The 19173-nt window shown below is 42.2% G+C and overlaps 1 protein-coding gene across 1 annotated transcript in view; it reads right to left on the bottom strand.

Moving 5' to 3' along the window:
• The window catches only part of cubn (cubilin (intrinsic factor-cobalamin receptor)), a 78697-nt gene that overhangs the window by 27581 nt on the left and 31943 nt on the right, over nucleotides 1-19173 (bottom strand). The window contains exons 29-44 of the mRNA XM_076087349.1: nucleotides 17782-17963; nucleotides 16964-17132; nucleotides 13849-14030; nucleotides 10955-11111; nucleotides 10136-10252; nucleotides 9901-10014; nucleotides 9439-9567; nucleotides 9143-9275; nucleotides 6520-6725; nucleotides 4489-4670; nucleotides 3921-4113; nucleotides 2868-3065; nucleotides 2473-2619; nucleotides 1973-2163; nucleotides 1107-1275; nucleotides 66-240 (exon numbers count right to left, since the gene is read on the bottom strand). Of these exons, the coding sequence (XP_075943464.1) occupies nucleotides 66-240; nucleotides 1107-1275; nucleotides 1973-2163; nucleotides 2473-2619; nucleotides 2868-3065; nucleotides 3921-4113; nucleotides 4489-4670; nucleotides 6520-6725; nucleotides 9143-9275; nucleotides 9439-9567; nucleotides 9901-10014; nucleotides 10136-10252; nucleotides 10955-11111; nucleotides 13849-14030; nucleotides 16964-17132; nucleotides 17782-17963 (2644 nt within the window). The remainder of the gene's footprint in view (nucleotides 1-65; nucleotides 241-1106; nucleotides 1276-1972; nucleotides 2164-2472; nucleotides 2620-2867; nucleotides 3066-3920; nucleotides 4114-4488; nucleotides 4671-6519; nucleotides 6726-9142; nucleotides 9276-9438; nucleotides 9568-9900; nucleotides 10015-10135; nucleotides 10253-10954; nucleotides 11112-13848; nucleotides 14031-16963; nucleotides 17133-17781; nucleotides 17964-19173) is intronic.

The following is a 19173-nucleotide window of genomic DNA, read 5'->3' as shown; positions in this document are numbered from 1 at the left end:
AACACCTGTAAAATAAATGTAAAGATCACCAAAAAACAGCCTGAAGAGAAAGTAGCAGCTCTTACCCGTCTGTGGGCTCAATGTAGAATTCTTCCTCAAAGTCAATTTGGACAGCTTCTCCATTAGGCACAGTTATGACCCAGATACAGTCACTATTCTGGGGGTAGTTCTGAGGATAGTTAGGTGAAGTGATGTACCCTGGAGTATCATTATCATTTAGCCCAATGAAGCCTCCACATGCTGCAGAAAGAGAGAGAGAATGTCAATATGCAATTGACCAGCATTAATAAAGGCATGTCCATATCATCCGATCCTTGATAGCAAATATAATAATTATTTTTACATCCCAACAGCAATAAATAAATCAAATGCTCTGATAAAAAAAAAGAAAATCTGTGTCTGTCGCAGGTAGTAGTAGTAAAGTAAGCCCTTCCAATTATTAGATTTGGCCTGAATTAACCTGTCTACGTACCTACCTCTCTACCTACCTGTCTCCCTACGAACCTGCCTGTCTACCCGCCTGTCTACCTGGGTGCACTCTGCCTGGGCACTCATTGCGTGTCACCTAAGTCCTTCACAAGCCTCTATCTTCTGGCTGTGAGTACTAACAATAGCCATGTTGGTTGTTTACGTTCACAATGATTATTTGGAGGAGTGGTGTTACCTACTTGGAGAGTTTCTCACTACATTTAGAGACTTTTGGAGCTAGTGCTGCGAGCTACTTTAATTGGAAAATAGTTCAAACACAGGCCTGTGATTTTAGGTTGGATCATTTATAAAATCTAGCTTGCACAACCCTATCATTTTGTGATCATGGCCTAATTTATGTAGAGGCCCACCAGGAAACCTCCTGGTATCCTGATGGTCACTCCACCCTTGTCTATCACGCAATCAATACTTGCACTTTTCAATTCAACCCCCTGAACTGTAACTATCAACTATCAAACAATTACAATAATAACACTGTTGTAATTCCTTGGTCACTGATAAAGTCATCGATTACTTGTTGGCATTATTTGACACTGCTGTACAAACACCAACCATGTTGATGTTGGAATGAATTCTATTGAGACAGAGACAATAGAAAAAAGAGTGGTTGCTATTACCCTGACTGTGGGCTTCAAAGGTCAGCTTAAAGCCACTGGCCTCATTGGTGGCATCAGATGCAAAGTGAATAAAGAGGTGGTTGTCAGTAGTCTGGAAGACAGATGGCAGACTTGAACCACAGAGACGTCCCCCCAGTAGTGGAGCTGAACCATCTGGACCATTCCTGAGCTGTGGAGACAGCAGTGAGTGAGTAATAACAAACAATTAACCAACTGTTGGTTATCAGCAAATAAGAAAACTAAATTATTGACATCAATAGAATTATTAATGTCAATAGGATTATTAACAATTATTAATAATAACGGGGCACCACCTGAGAACAGTGAAGGTTTGAATTGCCACGATATCCAGCTATTATCAAAATACCATGCACAAAGTAATCACAGAAAGCTGCTTTTTAACATTCAACAGAGTTTATTAAATTCCAATTATAAATGATCAGATCGTCAGATGTTATGGGCAACCATAAGTTGCAGAGGCTTTTAGAGGAGCTGATGTGTGCACTTCCTAAGACCTGCGCGTCAAGCAAGTCGATAGTTTGATCCAACTCCTGTTGGGAGGTGGATTCTGAATGCACACCAAAACACACAAGTACAACAGAATTTGTATCTGAGTGCCTTTATTTAGCCTTGATAAGTATAGCTCTTGCTTGGAAATCCCCACAGACATCTGACACAAGGTTAATGTCTTTGTTAAGGAACACAGGAAAAGTCTGATTGTGTAGGGAATTATGTCTTCATAGTCCCAGTAACTGGACTTGTAACTAACTGAAAATCTTAAATTGATGCTAAATTCCCAAACTAAAGTGACACTTGTATGGATCTGGTTTTGCACTTTTATATATTGCTATCTTTATGTTGTTTACCTCAAGGTAGTCTCCTGAGCTGCATCCAGTTCCATAGCCTTGAATCTGGAAGGGAGTTTGGAAGGTGACAGAAACCCTGAAGCCAGGCGTCACCATTACATGCCAGCTACAGTCCAGACCGGGCAGGTAGTTTTGGGGGTAGCGGGGACTACTCAGCACGCCCCTGTCTACATGCAAGAGGCCCCCACAACCTAAAAAAACAGGACATTATGATTAGTATTACAAAAGAGTAACTAAAACCCAGAGTTTTGGCTGAAGTGCCTCTACCCTCGAAATTTTAAAAATGCCTCTATAACGTGAAAAGTCCCAGCTGGTTGCCTGGCAACCCCAAAATCATGACAAGAGGATGGCACTGCACTGAAAGGCATATTTGTTGTCTCTATGAATCCATCTCTTCTGACTGTGTGTCAAAATGGTTGAACCAAAACAATAGCATGGACTGCATATGTGTCACAAAAATATATATAGTTCATTCATTTGCTTCTGGTATAGCCTATGACCTCTAGAGTAGGAGGCATTAAAGCCTCGGCCATTGACGCTGCCGTCTGAGGAGAAGTGGATGAACATGGAGTCTCCTGTTGAGTGGAGAGAAGCTGGAAGATCCCGACCACACACAGTGGCCAGCACGGGGGATACACTACTCCCACCTGAGAACACACATACAAAAGGGAATCGATCATAAGATGTCCAGAGGAGCAAACGGACCGAACTCAACAGTGTGCGCTGTCACAAAAAACATACGAGCAACCCCTTCAGGTGTGGTTCGTGGTCTTTCATGGAAAATGGGTTTTATCATCAAAGGCTTAAGGATTTAAGATTTTGCTACCGACAGTGCAAAAGGCTTAGTTATTTTTTCATCACCGTCTTATCCTGTGGGGTGTCACTAATGGTTTACCGTCTCTGATGACAAGGCTGTCAAAATAGCAGGAGGGGTAGTCCTCTATATCCAAAGACAAGAGGTTAAACTCTACAGTTGAGTCTGGAGAACGTATCAACCAGGTACACTCCTGGTAAGGAACGTAGCTTTCAGGCCAGCCAGGAGAAAAGAGGAAGCCAGGAGTCTCTCCCGTCATTAGCACTCCACCACAAGCACCTGACACACACACACACACACACACACACACACACACACACACACACACACACACACACAGAAAGAAATACACAGGTTCATTCAGTTGTTAAAGTATGAACATGCAATCATAATTATAGAAACATCCTTTGGTTCACCGTGAATTGGTTATGATATCATTATTTTCAGTTCATGAATGTTTTTATTCAGTCCAAAAAAACAATGTATACATATCATCAAATTATGTTTACAAATTCCTTAGCATATATTGCAGTCCCACTCAAACATAACCAAAACAAGAGAAAGAAACAAGGGGGAAATTACACTTACATTAACGTAAAAAGCTAAGTATGGCGTTTAACATTAAAATTAGCGGGAGGCCAAGTTGTCCAACCTATTGAATTATTGGTCTGTCATTCTCTATGCCCTTGGTATTTGGCTTAACCCATCATCAGGACCCATGTGAGAAGCTCTGATAACAGCACACACAGACGGAGAGAGACTTCATTCTCTCCTGTCTATCTATCTTTGCATAGACAATAGTTGTCTGATGCTATATTAATGATGTGATGCAAAGCACATATGTCATTGCTGCAGTCTATCCACACAGGTATATTACATTCAGTAAAATTAGCATGAATTCTCTAGGGCACAATATCAGGCTAAAAACAACTAGTCCAGTTGTAACATGGATAGTGTGTACACATGCTAAGTAGCACTTGAGTACTAGGTCTACATTGCTAATGTAGAACTTAAGTCTGCGCTAACATTAATTCCTTCTAATTTTCCTCTACTTTGTTTTGAATGTGCAGTTGCATATAGTATGTGTGTATTATATGTTGTGTGGTTTTTGTAAAAGGGCTCAAACTGCCTGACCTGGTGTGATAGTGGGTGGTGGTCCAGAGTCTTGGACAGACGTCCATTCCACGAGGAAACCTCGTCCTCCCACCATTGAATCCGTTGTGAACTGCAGGGTGATTGAGCTTGCGGAACTTCTTAGGGGAGGGGGCAGCGCCAAACCACAGAATGTTCCAATGGGGTAGTAATGAACGCTGGGGCCATCAAATATCTGGAGGGAAAAACAGGATTGAGGACAGAATAGATGAGGTTGTGTCATCTCAATTTACACCTACCTGGGCTGTCATTATCACCACCTGGCTCTCACCAGGGCTATGTTCTCTCTCCTGTCCTATACACCCTGTATACTGCTCAAACTGTATGCTTGCTCTAAAATATTTAGTTATTAGCTTTTTTCCTCACACCCCTCACAGGCTGCTTCTGTGTGCTCGTGAAACATCTGCTCTCAGATTTCTCTCTACTCAGATTTTTTAATGTTATGTATCTCATCATCTGAAAAACCTTTGCTTTGCACCTTGACGTTCAGACTGTTGTAATAGGTTGACTCTTGGATATAAATATGATTTCACAGCACACTCAAACTTACTTTGAGATGGTCGTAGTAGCAGTCATACAGGTCCTCTATGTCCATGTCCAAAAAGCGGATCTGGATGTAGCTGTCTCCCTCCACAGTTATGGTCCAGCGGTAGTGGGCATTATTGGGGTAGGTTCTGGGATATAGCGGGGATGCTATCTGACCGAACTCCCCCACCACATCATTACCATACACTAACAAAGAGCGAGGAAGTCAAAGTTAGATTTCTCATTTCCTCCCTCAGTTTTCTTCTTTTCTTAATCTGTCAGACGTCACATAACTCAACTGATGAATAAGCAGAGGTGTACACAACACAACTTGCATGCATTGAGACAATTAAATCAGTATGATATTTCTAGCATCCATTCACTACTCTAAAACCGCGGTGGTTCTGTCAAAGCAAGCCACTTATATTTCTATTTGAAAATAAACACAGTATATTTCACCTGTGTTTATAACCGTGAGTAGCCAGACCTAGGTGGGGTTTCCCGTGAACCAGAGTGCATTTCACCAGTGTTTCTGAGTTGCTGTGACTTGGGTGTGTGACGCAACTATGTATTAGCAGATGTATTGCTCAGGACCAAATTGTTTTCGAGTGGTTCTGATTCTGAAGAGAGCTGCAAGCAGCAATGCCACTTTTTTGCAACACCTAATTATTAAATAACATATTTGGTATTACTTACTACTTTGAGATTTCAAGACATTTCAAGATGTCTGCTGTGGGTTGAGGACTTCCCAGAGCATGGGCGCACGCCCACAGCAGCAATAAGGCTGAGGTATCCTTGTCAATACACTCCTTGTAAGTAAGGTTTTCAGTGACCACAGAGGCGTCACCAGTGAAATCCATATGTTCTACATAAAGGAAACGCTTGGTGAAATGATTGAGAATACTACCAAAATAAATACACCAACTAATTTTTTTTTGAAGATTTGCTTCTTGTCCTTTTGTTATGTCAATGATTTCCACCTATGGTAAATTACCTGTACTACCAACCTGTCGTCTGTACTGTAGTCTTCTGACCACTCAAAGCGCTTTAACACTACATGTCATCATTCACCCATTCATACACTGATGGCAGGGCTACCATGCAAGGTACCACCTGCCCATCAGGACTATCTAACATTCATACAACATTCACACACCGTAGGCACAGCTACGGGAGCAATTTGGGGTTAAGTGTCTTGCCCAAGGACACATCGAGATGGACTAGCTGAGTCGGGGATCGAACTGCCGATCTTCTGATTGAAGGACGACTCTGCTCTATAAATCTGAGGGGTTAATTAGAGGCATAATCTGACAGGTTAAAAAGAAAGTTCAGCAAATATTAATTTTTATCTCCAATTGCTGCTTTTTTGTGAAAAAACTGATACTCTCCACTGCTACCCAGCATGATGATGGTGTATTGTCCATTGCAGGGAACCTTTTTGCTATTAAGGGGGCATGAGAACCCCCTCTCCTTAGTGAGAGGTTCTCACTGGTCAGGAACAGAAATGAGGTCAAGTTAATCAAGTTAATTCAACCACAGATGGTTTACCTGCCCTGCTGTGTACTACTGAGTTTGGCACTAAAAGTCATTACCAACTTTCCATGGTCTCCTGTGTGCTGCAATTGGGTCCTACCACTACCCGTTACAGTACAATCTGGCCAGTGATGGACCCAGCGCACACTTCTTCACCACAGTCCTGCCCCGAGTGGATTGAGGGTGTCCTCAAGTTACAAAATTTCTACAATATTAGTAACTGAGCATGTAGATGTACTGGTTGGGTACACAATCTTAATAATAAGGGGAAAACAGTTGTAACCAGCGTTGCTCATATGAACAGAGCGTATACAGTTGGATTTATAACTCATTTTGCGGCCTTGAGGAGTCAACAGGCAACAACGATACAGAACAGTCAATACAATATTTTTTTCTAAATTGTAAATCACAGCGATTATGACCTTAAGCATACAGTCATAACTGTGCACAAACAATATTAGGTTGGTGGGTCCAGTAGTATGCGAGATTAGCCATGGATAGACAGACAGACAGATACACTCACAGTGTGAGAAGGTGGCTCTGAATCCTGCTCCACTAATCGATGCATCTGAGACAAACTTAACCCACAAGATGTGACCAATCACAGATGTGTAGTTAGAGGGCAGCGAATTTCCACAGAAGCGATCAACCAGAGGCCCTGTGGAGGTGCCCTCTCTGATTTCCAAGTAGTCATTTTGACATTCAGAGTCTCCCTGCAGGTGAAAGATACTAAACAAAACACAAGAAGATTGTTATTGATATTGAATAATGAAGTATTCTCTAAATGCCAAACATAGCCATAGATTAATTATACTGTAGGTGCAAAAAACGAAAAGGTTCGAAACATGGGAATGTGCACCAGTTATCTTCACTATCCGGGTTAGTTAGTTTATACTATGTTCGGATTCATATTACCCAATAAAATGTCAAAATATTCTTAAGGTCACACCATCAATGTAAAGTGAGATGTTGGCTCTTTTAAGCAATAGCAGCCAGTATGTCAAGTCTGGAGAAAATAAGGAATCACTATGATGTTGAATGTTGGCCAACACATAGGGACATATCACTCCAACCCATTCTTACTCCCAACTCATCAAATACAGACGCTTTGGTCAGTGCTCCTTTGCGCCAAATTGCACTTTGTTGCCAACAGAAACTGAGTCATTCGGCTCCACTGAATGCCAGAGAGAGCAGTTTTTGTTAAATGCTGTTGCCAATGAACAGCCTCTGTGTACATTATTATGCATGTAAGTTTTACTCCTCACTCAGTCAGAGGTGTGCTGGAGACCGTCTTTAGGATCCCAAAAATAAACTGGAATTTACTGGCTTTTAATGTGAAAGGTAAAAACAGAAGAAGTAAAGCTGCAATGCACAGCTGTTGACAATGTGGAAAATAATAGAGATTTGTTGTCAACTTGGTTCACACTGGTTCAGACTATAGAGCCTCTATGTTTTCATTATATTACCTGCATAAATATAGACACAACTAAACTACACAGTGTTCTGGTAGCAAAACACAGTGTAGTTTAGGGACTAAAGGAGGGGGAGAGGGTGGATAATTTGTCAGTGAGACCCACCGCGCTTGTGGGTGGGGAAATCGATGTGTTGAGTGAAGTTGAAGCATCTAAGCATGTCCAGAAATTCTGTGGCTGTTTAAGAGCCTGAGGGGTCGATGTGGATGTTAAAATCTCAGAGCAGCAGGATGGAAGGTGAGATGGAGCAGAGCTGGGTAAGGAATTCAGATAGGTCGGAGAGGAAGGCAGGGTCGGGTTTGGGAGGGCGGTAGATAATTGAAATGACCAGTTTGAATATTAGCTGTTCAAATAAGGATGTAGTTTGGATGGTAATCAGGCTGGTTTTTATGTGTTGGCGGTAAAGAGCGGCAATTCCACCACCACGGCCATCAGGGCGTGGTTTGTCCAGGTAAAGATATCCAGTAGGGGTGGTTTGGTTGAGTGCATAGTAGTCCAGGAGTCTCATTTATAAAACAGTGCGTTGGATCCATACTAAAAGTGTATGTGCGCACAGGTGTACAAGTGTACTTTCCGACCCTCAGCTATGGTTATAAGCTTTGAGTCGTGGCCAAAAGAATGAGATAGCGGATACAAGAAGCTGACATGAGCTTATTCTGTAGGGTACCTCTCTCAGCCTTAGAGATAGGGTGAGGAGAGGTGAGCTGCTTCTTCGACTTGAAAGGGGCCAGCAGAGGTGGTCCGGACATCTGATCATGATGCCTCCTGGACGCCTACCTTTAGAGGTTTTCAGGGCACATCCAGCTGGTAAGAAGGGTAGACCCAGAACACGCTGGAGGGATTGTATATCTGGTTTGGCCTGGGAACACCTCGGGGTTCTGCAGGAAGAGCTGGAAAGTGTTGCTGGGGAGAGGGACATCTGGAATACCCTCCTAAGCCTGCTGCCCATATGACCCGCCCCCGGAAAAGCGGAGAGTAAATGGATGGAAGGACTCTGTATGTTACAGGCGGAAACTGACACGCAGTCCCTGACACGTCCAAAACTGATGTTAGAGGGGTACCTAGAGTGTCACAGTTCGAATCTTAGGAGGACTGACCAAACGGTATTTGACGAGTTAGGACTGAGAAAGTGTTGATCACTTGACCTCTACACTGAACACACACACACACTCTCTTATGGATATCAGAGTAGTTACCCTCACCTTAACGACACACTACCTTCATTTAAACTTCAACAAACATGTAGGCTAAACAAAAGCATTTTCAGCATTATATCTGAACTTAACCATCTAGTAGTTCTGCTTTTACTCGGTCCAGCAATAACACTGTACAATAACAACTTCTGAAATGGCGGGTTTTCACTGTTATGTAGCTGATGAAAGCAGAAAAACCTTTTTTCTTTTGTTTTACTAACTTTTCAAATTATTATTCTTAATGTACTCACAACCGTAAGAGTATGTCACCCTACATCTCACTGCAAAAATAAGGGGTCTGATCAACAATATGACAACAACAAAATCAACGGACAACCAGCAAAAGATCAATGACATCTTTCACATTTCACACCAGAGATCATCTTTGAGCAGAGTCAGGGGTACAGGATCACTTGTTATGACCGGGACTTCATTCATTTCAAAGCAGAATATTAGATCAGAGATGCTCAAATTGACTAACATGAATGATAGCTGGAGACGGTTCCCTGGTGAGCTCCTGATGGTCCACACACACTCCACATTAGGCGGATAAGCATCTGGATAGTTTGGACTGTTAAACGCACCACTCTCCATCACCAGATCTCCTCCACAACCTGAGCAGAAGAGGTGACAAGAATTACTTTTCCTGGACGTTCTGTCAGTATCAATGAGTGTGCATGAGAACAGAATCATCACAGAATGATTTTGGATTTGCAGTGATCAGTTCTACTCTACGTGTATCTAGCTGGACCTTTGAGCAGTACTGGTTTGTCTTACTGGAGGTGGATGCTGAGTAGGTGGCTCTGAACCCTTTACTGGAGACGGAGTTGTCGGAGATGAAGTTGACCACCATGGAGTTACTGAAGGATGTCACTGGGTGAGGTACATCAAAGCCACAGTAGCGCCCTGATAAAATTCGACATTACATTTGAATTTGAATGTAAGGCCACACACGCTTCTCTAATTGAAGAAGCAGTCCACTTGTTACATTCAACCAAATTCATTTCAGTATTCAGCTCAATAATGTTATCACATTGTTAGCTTATAGCTTATCTGAATATTGTTAACATAATGTGCCCTGGTAAAAATAATCTAACACAGCTCACAGAGCAGGCATCCAAACCCAGTCTGTTATCTCTCTCTCTTTCTTTCTCTCACACTCACACACACACACACACACACACACACACACACACACACACACACACACACACACACACACACACACAGTATAACTACCTATCGAAGGTGCCTGGTAGTTGTCTCCATCCAGGATCTCCACAGAATCATGGGCGCAGTTGGAGTTAATCATCTCTAACTCAAAGTCAGTGAATGACAGAGTCACATGGTTAACTGGCCACAGAAAGACAAGTTAAAGGGAAAAATATCAAAACATTTTGAACCACTATTTTGTATGCCCCATGTATACAACAATACAGGTTTCTAGTCTGAGGGCTTGACTAGAGCAACTCACATGGTTCTTGTGCTCTGATGATCCAACTACAGTTCTGATTGGGAGGGTATGATGCTGGGTACCGTGGCGACGCAATGGCCCCACCATCATCATCGGTTATGATGGTTGCACCACAGGCTGTTGAAAAGAGATGGAATTACATGGTCAGTGTATTCTACCCCTCTGCCACCAGAATATGCAGGTTGAGCTGGTTGAACTTGGATAACTTGGGTAGTGCAACTGACTTTCAGACATGGCTGTATACAGAGGTCCAAAAACTGGGCTTATGAGGGCGATTCTGGGCATATCTTCTGAAAAAGTGTAGATTTTCTTGATCTAAATATGTGTACTTTAGGATGTTTGGAGAGCAATAACAATAGTATTAAAACCATAAATGATCTATCAGCGGTAAAACATTATGTTAAACGTTGCAATGAATGATCCTCACTACAATCTGAAAATACAGAAGAGGCTGAAATGATCACAAAACAAATTAGAGTTTAAGTCTACAGCGTTGAATTAAGTGTTGTTCTCTCTCACCCTCTGTATTCACTGCCTGTCCCTTTCTCAGGGACTCCTGCCAACCTTTGTGTTTGAGTTTGTATCATTTTGGATTTAAATAGAAATGTATCTCAAACAGCACATTATTATAAATAAAACGTATGTTTTACAATACTATATTATTACGCTATAATTATGTTGAGTTAAATGAGATCGTCTGAGATTTTGAAAGTCTTGTAGTCTGAATTTTGCACAGCATAAGCGAGTAGTGAAAAGGGATGGATTTGATATTTCAGTCATGTTCTAGTACTAGAAACAGAGAGCATAAATGAGGCTCACCCTGAGAGAAGCGAGCACTGAAGCCACGGTGGCTAAGACTTGAGTCGGACCTAAAGCGAACATAGATGGTGTTCTGGGTGGAGGTGATGGAGGGAGGAAGAATGGTGCCACACACTCGGGCAAGCAAAGCAGAAGATATGGTCGGACCATCATAGATCTACAGAGGGAGAGACACATGGTTTCATTAAAGCTATGTAGGACGGGATCTATAAAGCACTTTTCTACCTTCACAAACAAATCATTTTACACTTTGCCTCTCATTCACCTATTCACACTCACAATCTGAACTATGTACTTTCCTGTAACTAGGCATGCAGGAACTGTCAAAACAGTTTCTTCTGCTAATTTATCTTCACAGATTATACTATATGGCTTTTTCATCTTTCACAGGAATCGTGGAGCCTCATGATATCCAGGTTGTGCAAGTAATAGTGGTAGTAGTAATAATAATAATACATTCTATTCATATAGCTAAGGTACTCAAAGGCATTTTTCATGGTAAAAACAGAAACAATAAAAGCAATTACAATACAAACAAAATAGTAGACATAACAGTAAGAAACAAAACAAAAACAAACTTAATAGCATCACAGGTTAAAAGCAGATTTAAATAGATGAGTTTTAAGTGGAGGAGGATAGTGTGTTATTGTCGAGGCTGACCAGGTCTGAGGGGGAGGGACTAAAGGAGGGGGAGAGGGTGGATAATTTATCAGTGGCTGACAGAGATGAGGGGCAGACGGACTTGATATTACGGAGAGTGATGGTGTGTGTGTGTTTGGGTTCTTGGATGGGGATGTCGATCTCCATGATGATGGCTAGATGGTCAGAGACGGTGAGGTCAGAGCTGGAGAAGTGGTGGATGGTGAGTTGAAGCATCTAAGCATGTCCAGAAATTCTGTGGCTGTTTCAGAGCCTGAGGAGTCGATGTGGATGTTAAAATCACAGAGCAGCAGGATGGAAGGTGAGATGGAGCAGAGCTGGGTAAGGAATTCAGATAGGTCGGAGAGGAAGGCAGGGTCGGGTTTGGAGGGGGCGGTAGATAATTGAAATGACCAGTTTGAATGTCAGCTGTTCAAATGAGGATGTAGTTTGGATGGTAATCAGGCTGGTTTTTATGTGTTGGCGGTAAAGAGCGGCAATTCCACCACCACGGCCATCAGGGCGTGGTTTGTCCAGGTAAAGATATCCAGTAGGCGTGGTTTGGTTGAGTGCATAGTAGTCCAGGAGTCTCATTTATAAAACAGTGCGTAGGATCCATACTAAAAGTCTACGTGTGCACAATAGCCCAAAATGGCGTAAGCCAACAAAAAATCGGACTTATAAAACCACGTGTACACCTTCCTCTGCCTTGTATAAATCCCAAATCAACCTGTAAATGTGTGCAGCTGGTTCAGCTTCACATCCCGCCCTTTACACGCCCACATTCAGCCATAAACGCTCAATGCCAAGCACCTTATGAATATTGATGCATAAACATTAGCTGCTGATCAGTGGGTCTTTACGGTGAATCACGGAGAGTACCGAGAGGAAGAACACTCAATTCTTCCATTGACTCAGTCAGTGCCAGATTATCTATCGTGTAACATAAAACGTCACCAGTCTCACTGTACTATTTATGTTCACAGCAGTCAGACTGATTGCTTTTAAAATGATCGCGACAATCGGTGGTATCCACAAGTTTGATAGGTGAACACAATTTATTTACTTTTGTTTTCTTATGGCATTATGATTAGGACTGATAATGAGGATATGGAGTGATTGTGCGAGAGCTGTCACTGGCTTTATTTTATAGATCACAACGTTCGCGTGGGAAGTGGCGTACGCCTCTTTCAGGCCCCATGTTTGGGCACACGCAAGGATTATAAATGAGACCCTAGGTGTTTTTGCCAAGTTTCAGTGAGACAGATCATATCAAGGTTGTTGTCAGTGGTGGCGGAGTGGACGGGGAAGGACTGAGTGAACGGGGACAGGAGCTCGCCGCGGTGCTGGTGTAAAGAGCGGTATGGAGCGAGCCCTGGTACGAGAGGAAGGATGCCTCCCTCCCTCTCCAGCTGCTGCGAGCACGGACCAGGACTCATGATGGATGTAGTGGAGCTGACCAGGGCTTTAGGCTTAGCCCCGAACTGTAGCCAGGAATCCTCAGGGACGTGGCATCATGCACACGGTCGCTGGTTGTGTCGGTTTGGACCGAAGATGATGGTGTCCATGAGCTTCTCGGCATCCTGGATCTAGAGAGTCGATATTCTTCCTTCTAGCTCTGTGATTTTATCAGACAGGCGGGCGCAGCTGACACAGTCGGACGGGGAGGTGAGTAGATACATTGTAGTTGTGGTGGACGCAGGGGCTCCAACCCGGACCCCACAGCGATTCACAAAGGGTCTCGTTTTTCGTTTACCGATTGTAGACACCCGGGTATCTGTGGTCCCCATGGTGTTTGGTCTGGGGAACGTTAAACTTAAAGGGTCTAGTGTGTGTTGGCTGACATCGTACTCCTAGTTTAAAACATATGGATTAAAACAGCCAGGATCTTAGAAGTGTATCGTAAAATGTGGCTAAAACTGGATAAAAGTGTCAATTTCTGAAAAAGGGGAGCGGAGAAGCAGACACGACGCTACACAATGCTAACGCATGTGCATAACCTCTATAATTGGAGGGAAAGAAGTACAGTAATTTCACACATTCCCTGATCACTGGAGAGGCTGCATCAATTCTACTGAATCTTGATGAATTATCCACATTATTTAATCTTTACCAGTGATTCAACCTGTAACTCTCCCACACACAATCACTTGAATTTATTAACCACTTAAAAAACAAATGAAATAGGGCCTGGGAGCTCTAATCGGTCAGCAAGAAAACAAAAAGAACCACAAAATCCAAAATCCGTCACTCACAGCCACATAGTCCCAGGAGCAGTTGCTATGATGTTCAATGTGCAGGTCAGAGAAGTTGAAGAAGACACGATGGTTGGGATCCATACTGATGACCCAGGAACAGTCCACATTGTTGGGATAGCTGCTGGGATACAAAGGAGAATGGATCTCCCCTGTTGGAGCAGTAACTGGGCCTCCACATCCTGCAGGAAAAAGGTCAGTCGATTAAAGCTTACTAAGAGTGCTGGTGGTGGAGGAAAACTGCACTTTGTCTCTGATGTACCATGTTTTCTCAAATAAAGGTTGGGCCCAAATATAGACCGGCTTCCACAACACATTCAAGCAAATGTTTCACAATAAAAGGTAATGAAGGTACTCTGTCCACTGAACACTGAAATGATACAGCGCTTATACAGGAAGTATTGAGTTTGCATTGATAGCATAATGCCATTACAAATTTAACAGGACAAACAAAAGCAGATTAGAGAAGAAGAAGGCTTCATAATAAAGTATGAACATAAATACATTTGTCAGAATGTATCGGAGTTAATTAGATATAAAGGCCTGTGTCTAATACAAGCCTGCTTCAAATAAAGGCATAGTACCCTCTGCAGTTGAGGTTAATAAAGGTCCAGGCCACAGCAGTATCCTATACGTTTTGTCCATACCCCTAAAAGTACAATCGGACACCCTAAGTGTGGAAAGTTTAGTAGATGATGAAAATAATCACTTATGGCAATGCTGCAATATCAGCTGACTCCTTCCAAACCTTTTTCTCCCTCTTTGAAAGGGCATTCCATGTCACTGCTGCTCTCTCTCTCTCTTGGTTTGTGGATGTTGCAGACAGCCAGGTGTCAGCTCTCAGTGATAGTTTTCAGTTTTACCAAGAGTACTTACTATTTTTTTTTAAATTCTAAGCTTATTACAATTGTTGAGAACACAATGAGTCATGTAACATAACAAGGAATTCACATTGCCATGGAACCACCAATTCCCTACCACCCCTGTGCGAGAGATAAGCCAAGTGATGCTAGCTGGTAACAGAGTGACTATAAACTCCAGGCCAGTCCAGGGGTTGTATTCATAAAACATTTTCAAAGTAGCTCTAACTGACTGATTTAGGATAAACTCCTAAATATAAGGGGTGTGTCAGTCCTAACTTAAGGAGATATATGTTTTTTTGCTCTAAATATTTCACAAAGTATTTTAACATGTACAGTAGCTCCTAAGTCAGCCTTGGAGGCAGTCCAGAGGACATGATCACAGTCAGTAATGTGACTCATCATGTCATTGTTTTGTAAAAATAGAACTGATTATGAATTTGAAACCCTATGTTGATGGTTGCCATTTAATAAGGATTCAATGCTAAAGTGTAAAATCTTCACTAAATCTTGGAGAGAAACTGACTGTATGTCTGTCTGTCCGTCCATCCATCCATTCATAGTGCTCTTAGCAGCATTGTGAATACTCCTTAAGAAGAAATTATTAGTTTATATATTTAAAAAAATATTTTACTCTCTTTACCCATCAATGAACGACTACCTAAAAAGAAGATGTCTATTGTTGAGAATAAGTGCTCCTGTCACTGGTTTAAAGAGTGGGGGCAGACTTGGAAAAAGTAGATGTTCCATATATCTGTCCACCAATCAGAGTTTAGAGACATTTGACTTAAGATATGATGACAGTAGTTGGTTTGGTTTATGTTACCAGCAGAGCCAGCCCTGTGTAACTGCGTAAAGAATTACGTTTCGAGGGAAACATATTTTGTTGCAGATTACATTACATTTGTTGTTTGTATTACAAATACGTTTCTAATGAGTCTGACCCAGGAGACCACTCTCATGTTCATTGTGAAACCAAAAGTCAACCTTCACTCATTTGAATTCACATCCGTAGCTTAAATATAACAAACATAGTCATTTTAAGTAAAAATATAATGTTTTACTCGACCAAGCCAAGTAGTTCTACTGCCTTTATGTTTTGTTTTGTTTCAATTAACAATGTTAACCCTGTGTTTAAAACTGTTAAAACTGCCACAGCAATCTGGGAGAAAAATCGGTTTCTCTCAAAACATAATAGAGATGCAGTTTAGTTGTATGGGAACGTAATTGTTTAGGAGACGGGGTTGTCAGAACACACACCCAGAGCCCTATAGAGAAGCTCACATTTTGATTGTTAAACTCAAAATAAATTATAACCAAGAATGTTTTTGTCCATTTTAAAACATGCCCATATCCAATACAACATTAGACAGTAAATGGACTTGCATTTGTACAGCCTTTTTTGTCATCCGACCACGTTATTCCCCCATTCATACAGGGATGGCACGGGCTCCCATGCAAGGTGCCACCTGTCTATCAGCGGCAGGACTGTTTCACAATCACACCCATTCATCCATTCATACACCGATGGCACAGCCTTCGGGAGCAATGTGGGGTTATGTGTTCTCCATGGCCCATGACATGGACTGGAGGAGCCGGGGGTTGAACCGCCGATCTTTCGATTGGATGACGACCCGCTCTAACTGTGAGCCCGTAAAGAGATCTCTTTTTAACATAATACACCAGTAAGTGATGGGGAAAATACCCATTCTTAGCTGGTTGTAAAATACGTTAATATAAGGATTCAGCCCTGTGAGTCAGGAAAAACTAATTTGAATCGTTTTGAAAAGTTACCACGTTCAGTATGTTTCTAATTACTTGGTACTGGTAAAAAAGACTAACTTTGGAGGATACCCACTTTACTTATCTAACTCAGCATTTAAGCACAGAACAAGGACTGCCATTTTCACCGGAAGGTCATCAGGAAGGTATCGATAGATGGCCAGAATGGAAAGGAGAACCAAAAAAACTCAATCTACACATAGGAATGTGAGTATTGTTTTAAGACTGAACCTATCCTTCAACGTTACGTGAAACTAACTCACAATGCACAAAGGGATCTGCATTCCAAAACATGTTTGCCTCCCCAAGAACACTTCATTTCACTTAGGAACTTGTTACTTACCTAACCTCATGTATGTAAGTATGTTCACCACTCCTTCCCCATGATGATACCCATACACTGTCTCCTAATATTGTGAGGCATAGTGGCACAGAGGTATAGCATGTGGCATGCACTCATAATGTCCACCCACCTCCCTGAACTTCAGCCCAGCTTGCATTGAAACCTCGACCGCTGACGTAGGCATCAGACTTGAAGCGCACTGTGAGCAGGTTGCCAGTGCTGGAGACATGCATTGGACTGGATGTGGTGCTGCAAAGCTTGGCCAGCTGAGGGGCCAACAGGTCTGGGCCTCCATACACCTGAGGAGGGGTCAAAAGTAATGGTCAAAATTTCACTGCTGAGTCATTAATAAGACGTGTCTACTTTATATCTTCACATAACACATGGGTGTTGTGGTTATTAGTTTTGGTTATAGATAACCCCGGTCAAGACTTCAAGGATGAACCCTAACCCTGCAAATGTATGTCTGGATAATCGCCCACTTCTGTTAAAGAGCACAGCTGCTTTCCTGAGCTTTCTACGTGAACTTATGGGACTGTCTCTCATGCAGTGGATGAGAGAGTCCTGACCATGCCTGGGTTATGGATAAACAGTACCAATGCAATTCTAATGCATTCTAATTAATTAAATTCAAGTTTGAGGTACTTACTTATTCAATCCTCTTCGTCCCCTGTGGGACATAAGGCCAACAGTTTTAAATTACTTGTACTTTACTGGAATGCTTCCATTTTATGCTACTTTATTCATCTACTCCACCACATTTCAGAGGGAAACGCTGGATCTTTTCTTGTATCCAGTTCTGCTTGAGGAACACTTTCACTGGACTGCATGGTAATTTCAGACATCCCTTGATCAGTTTATAGCATCTAGAGCAATGTTGCAATAAGCACAGAACTTTTAGTTTTCTGAACTATGCACTGTACAGTAACAGACAGATTCATATCTTACTTCCAGCACATCATAGTTGCAGTCTTGGTGGAACTCCACATCAAACTCATGGATAGTGAGGGTGATGCTGCTGCCAGCTGATGTGGTGATATACCAGATACACTCCCTATTTTCTGGATACCTGTTAGGGTAGTCTGGGCTGTTGAAGGAGCCAGTGGAACCAGAGAGTTCCCCACCACAGCCTGCAGGGACACACACCTGACACTGTAATATTTTTTATGTAGTGATGAATGAGACAATCAAAGACAGCTAATAGCTACAGCCGACATTTTGTCTGGTGACTATTGACACACATCTGTAATGTAACATATGTATGCTATCTGGTCTCACCTCGTATCCAAGCATGCCACGCACACTGACCAACAGTCAGCTGGCACACACTAAATACGCTGGTCTTGGATGCTCTTGACTGTGATTAGTGCTGCCATGGGTGCCTGGTTATGTTTTAAATTGGGGAGCAAATTTGAAAGATAAGACATAATTGGCAGGGTCTCGGGTTCCTCCTCAAGGGAAAATATTTTTATTTAAAACTACCTGCACTAATCAAGAATAGTTGCATAGTAATAGCCACGTTGCACTTAAAAGAGTGACTCTTTGATTTGGTTCCATCATAAATGTCCCACCTCTACTACCAGATCCTGTCCCATCAGCTTACGTAAGGTGGGCTGGCCAAGCCCCCAGCAAGAGCGCTGGGCTTTGAAGCCGATTTTACATGGTAGAACTACAACTTCCAAGTCGGCTTCGTCATGCCATTGGGCTTAAAAATACTATTTCCCATAGATTGGGACATCTGTAACTCAGCAGATACTTTCTTTTTAGGTAAATCAACTTCCCAGTATGAAACTTGAATAAACTTATTTAAATCATGAGGTACTAAAAGTTGTAAAATGCACTGATAGTTGAATCTATAGTTATTTTCTTCGGCATAATGAACTGTCCTTCATGAGAGCGAGTTAAAGGAAACGCTTGTGCTCTTGCTTCTATGAGCCCACGGATGCGTAGATCCGGGTATTCTGTACTTGGCAGTAAAGCCATTCTTGCTTCATGTGCCACTGAGTAACTTTCATAGGAATGAACGGGGGCAGCCTCCAGTGCTGTTTCCAGTTATCTTTATATATCCATCAGGCTGGCAGCTTGCGTTGACTCGCAAATCTGTTCAGCCTTTTCTGCGACAGTCCATGATGGCAATCAAGCTGAATGGTTTTATGTTTCTTACCAGACTCCTGTGTAGACTGACAGACTGTGATTGATAGCCAAAGCATGCTGTGGCAAACATTCTGCCAAAGGTTCGTCTAAACCAACTGAAAGGGTGGTCAAAAAATGTGTGATTTAAAAAAATATATAATCACCTGATTACGGGGACTGTATGATAATGTTTATTTAAGACAAAAG

Source organism: Anarhichas minor, unplaced genomic scaffold (assembly GCF_050575085.1).
Source record: "Anarhichas minor isolate MPS153535 unplaced genomic scaffold, ASM5057508v1 ptg000001l, whole genome shotgun sequence".
In the NCBI taxonomy this organism is placed as follows: domain Eukaryota; kingdom Metazoa; phylum Chordata; class Actinopteri; order Perciformes; family Anarhichadidae; genus Anarhichas; species Anarhichas minor.
Note: the sequence above shows the minus strand (reverse complement) of the source record. Positions and strands in the feature narration are given on the sequence as shown.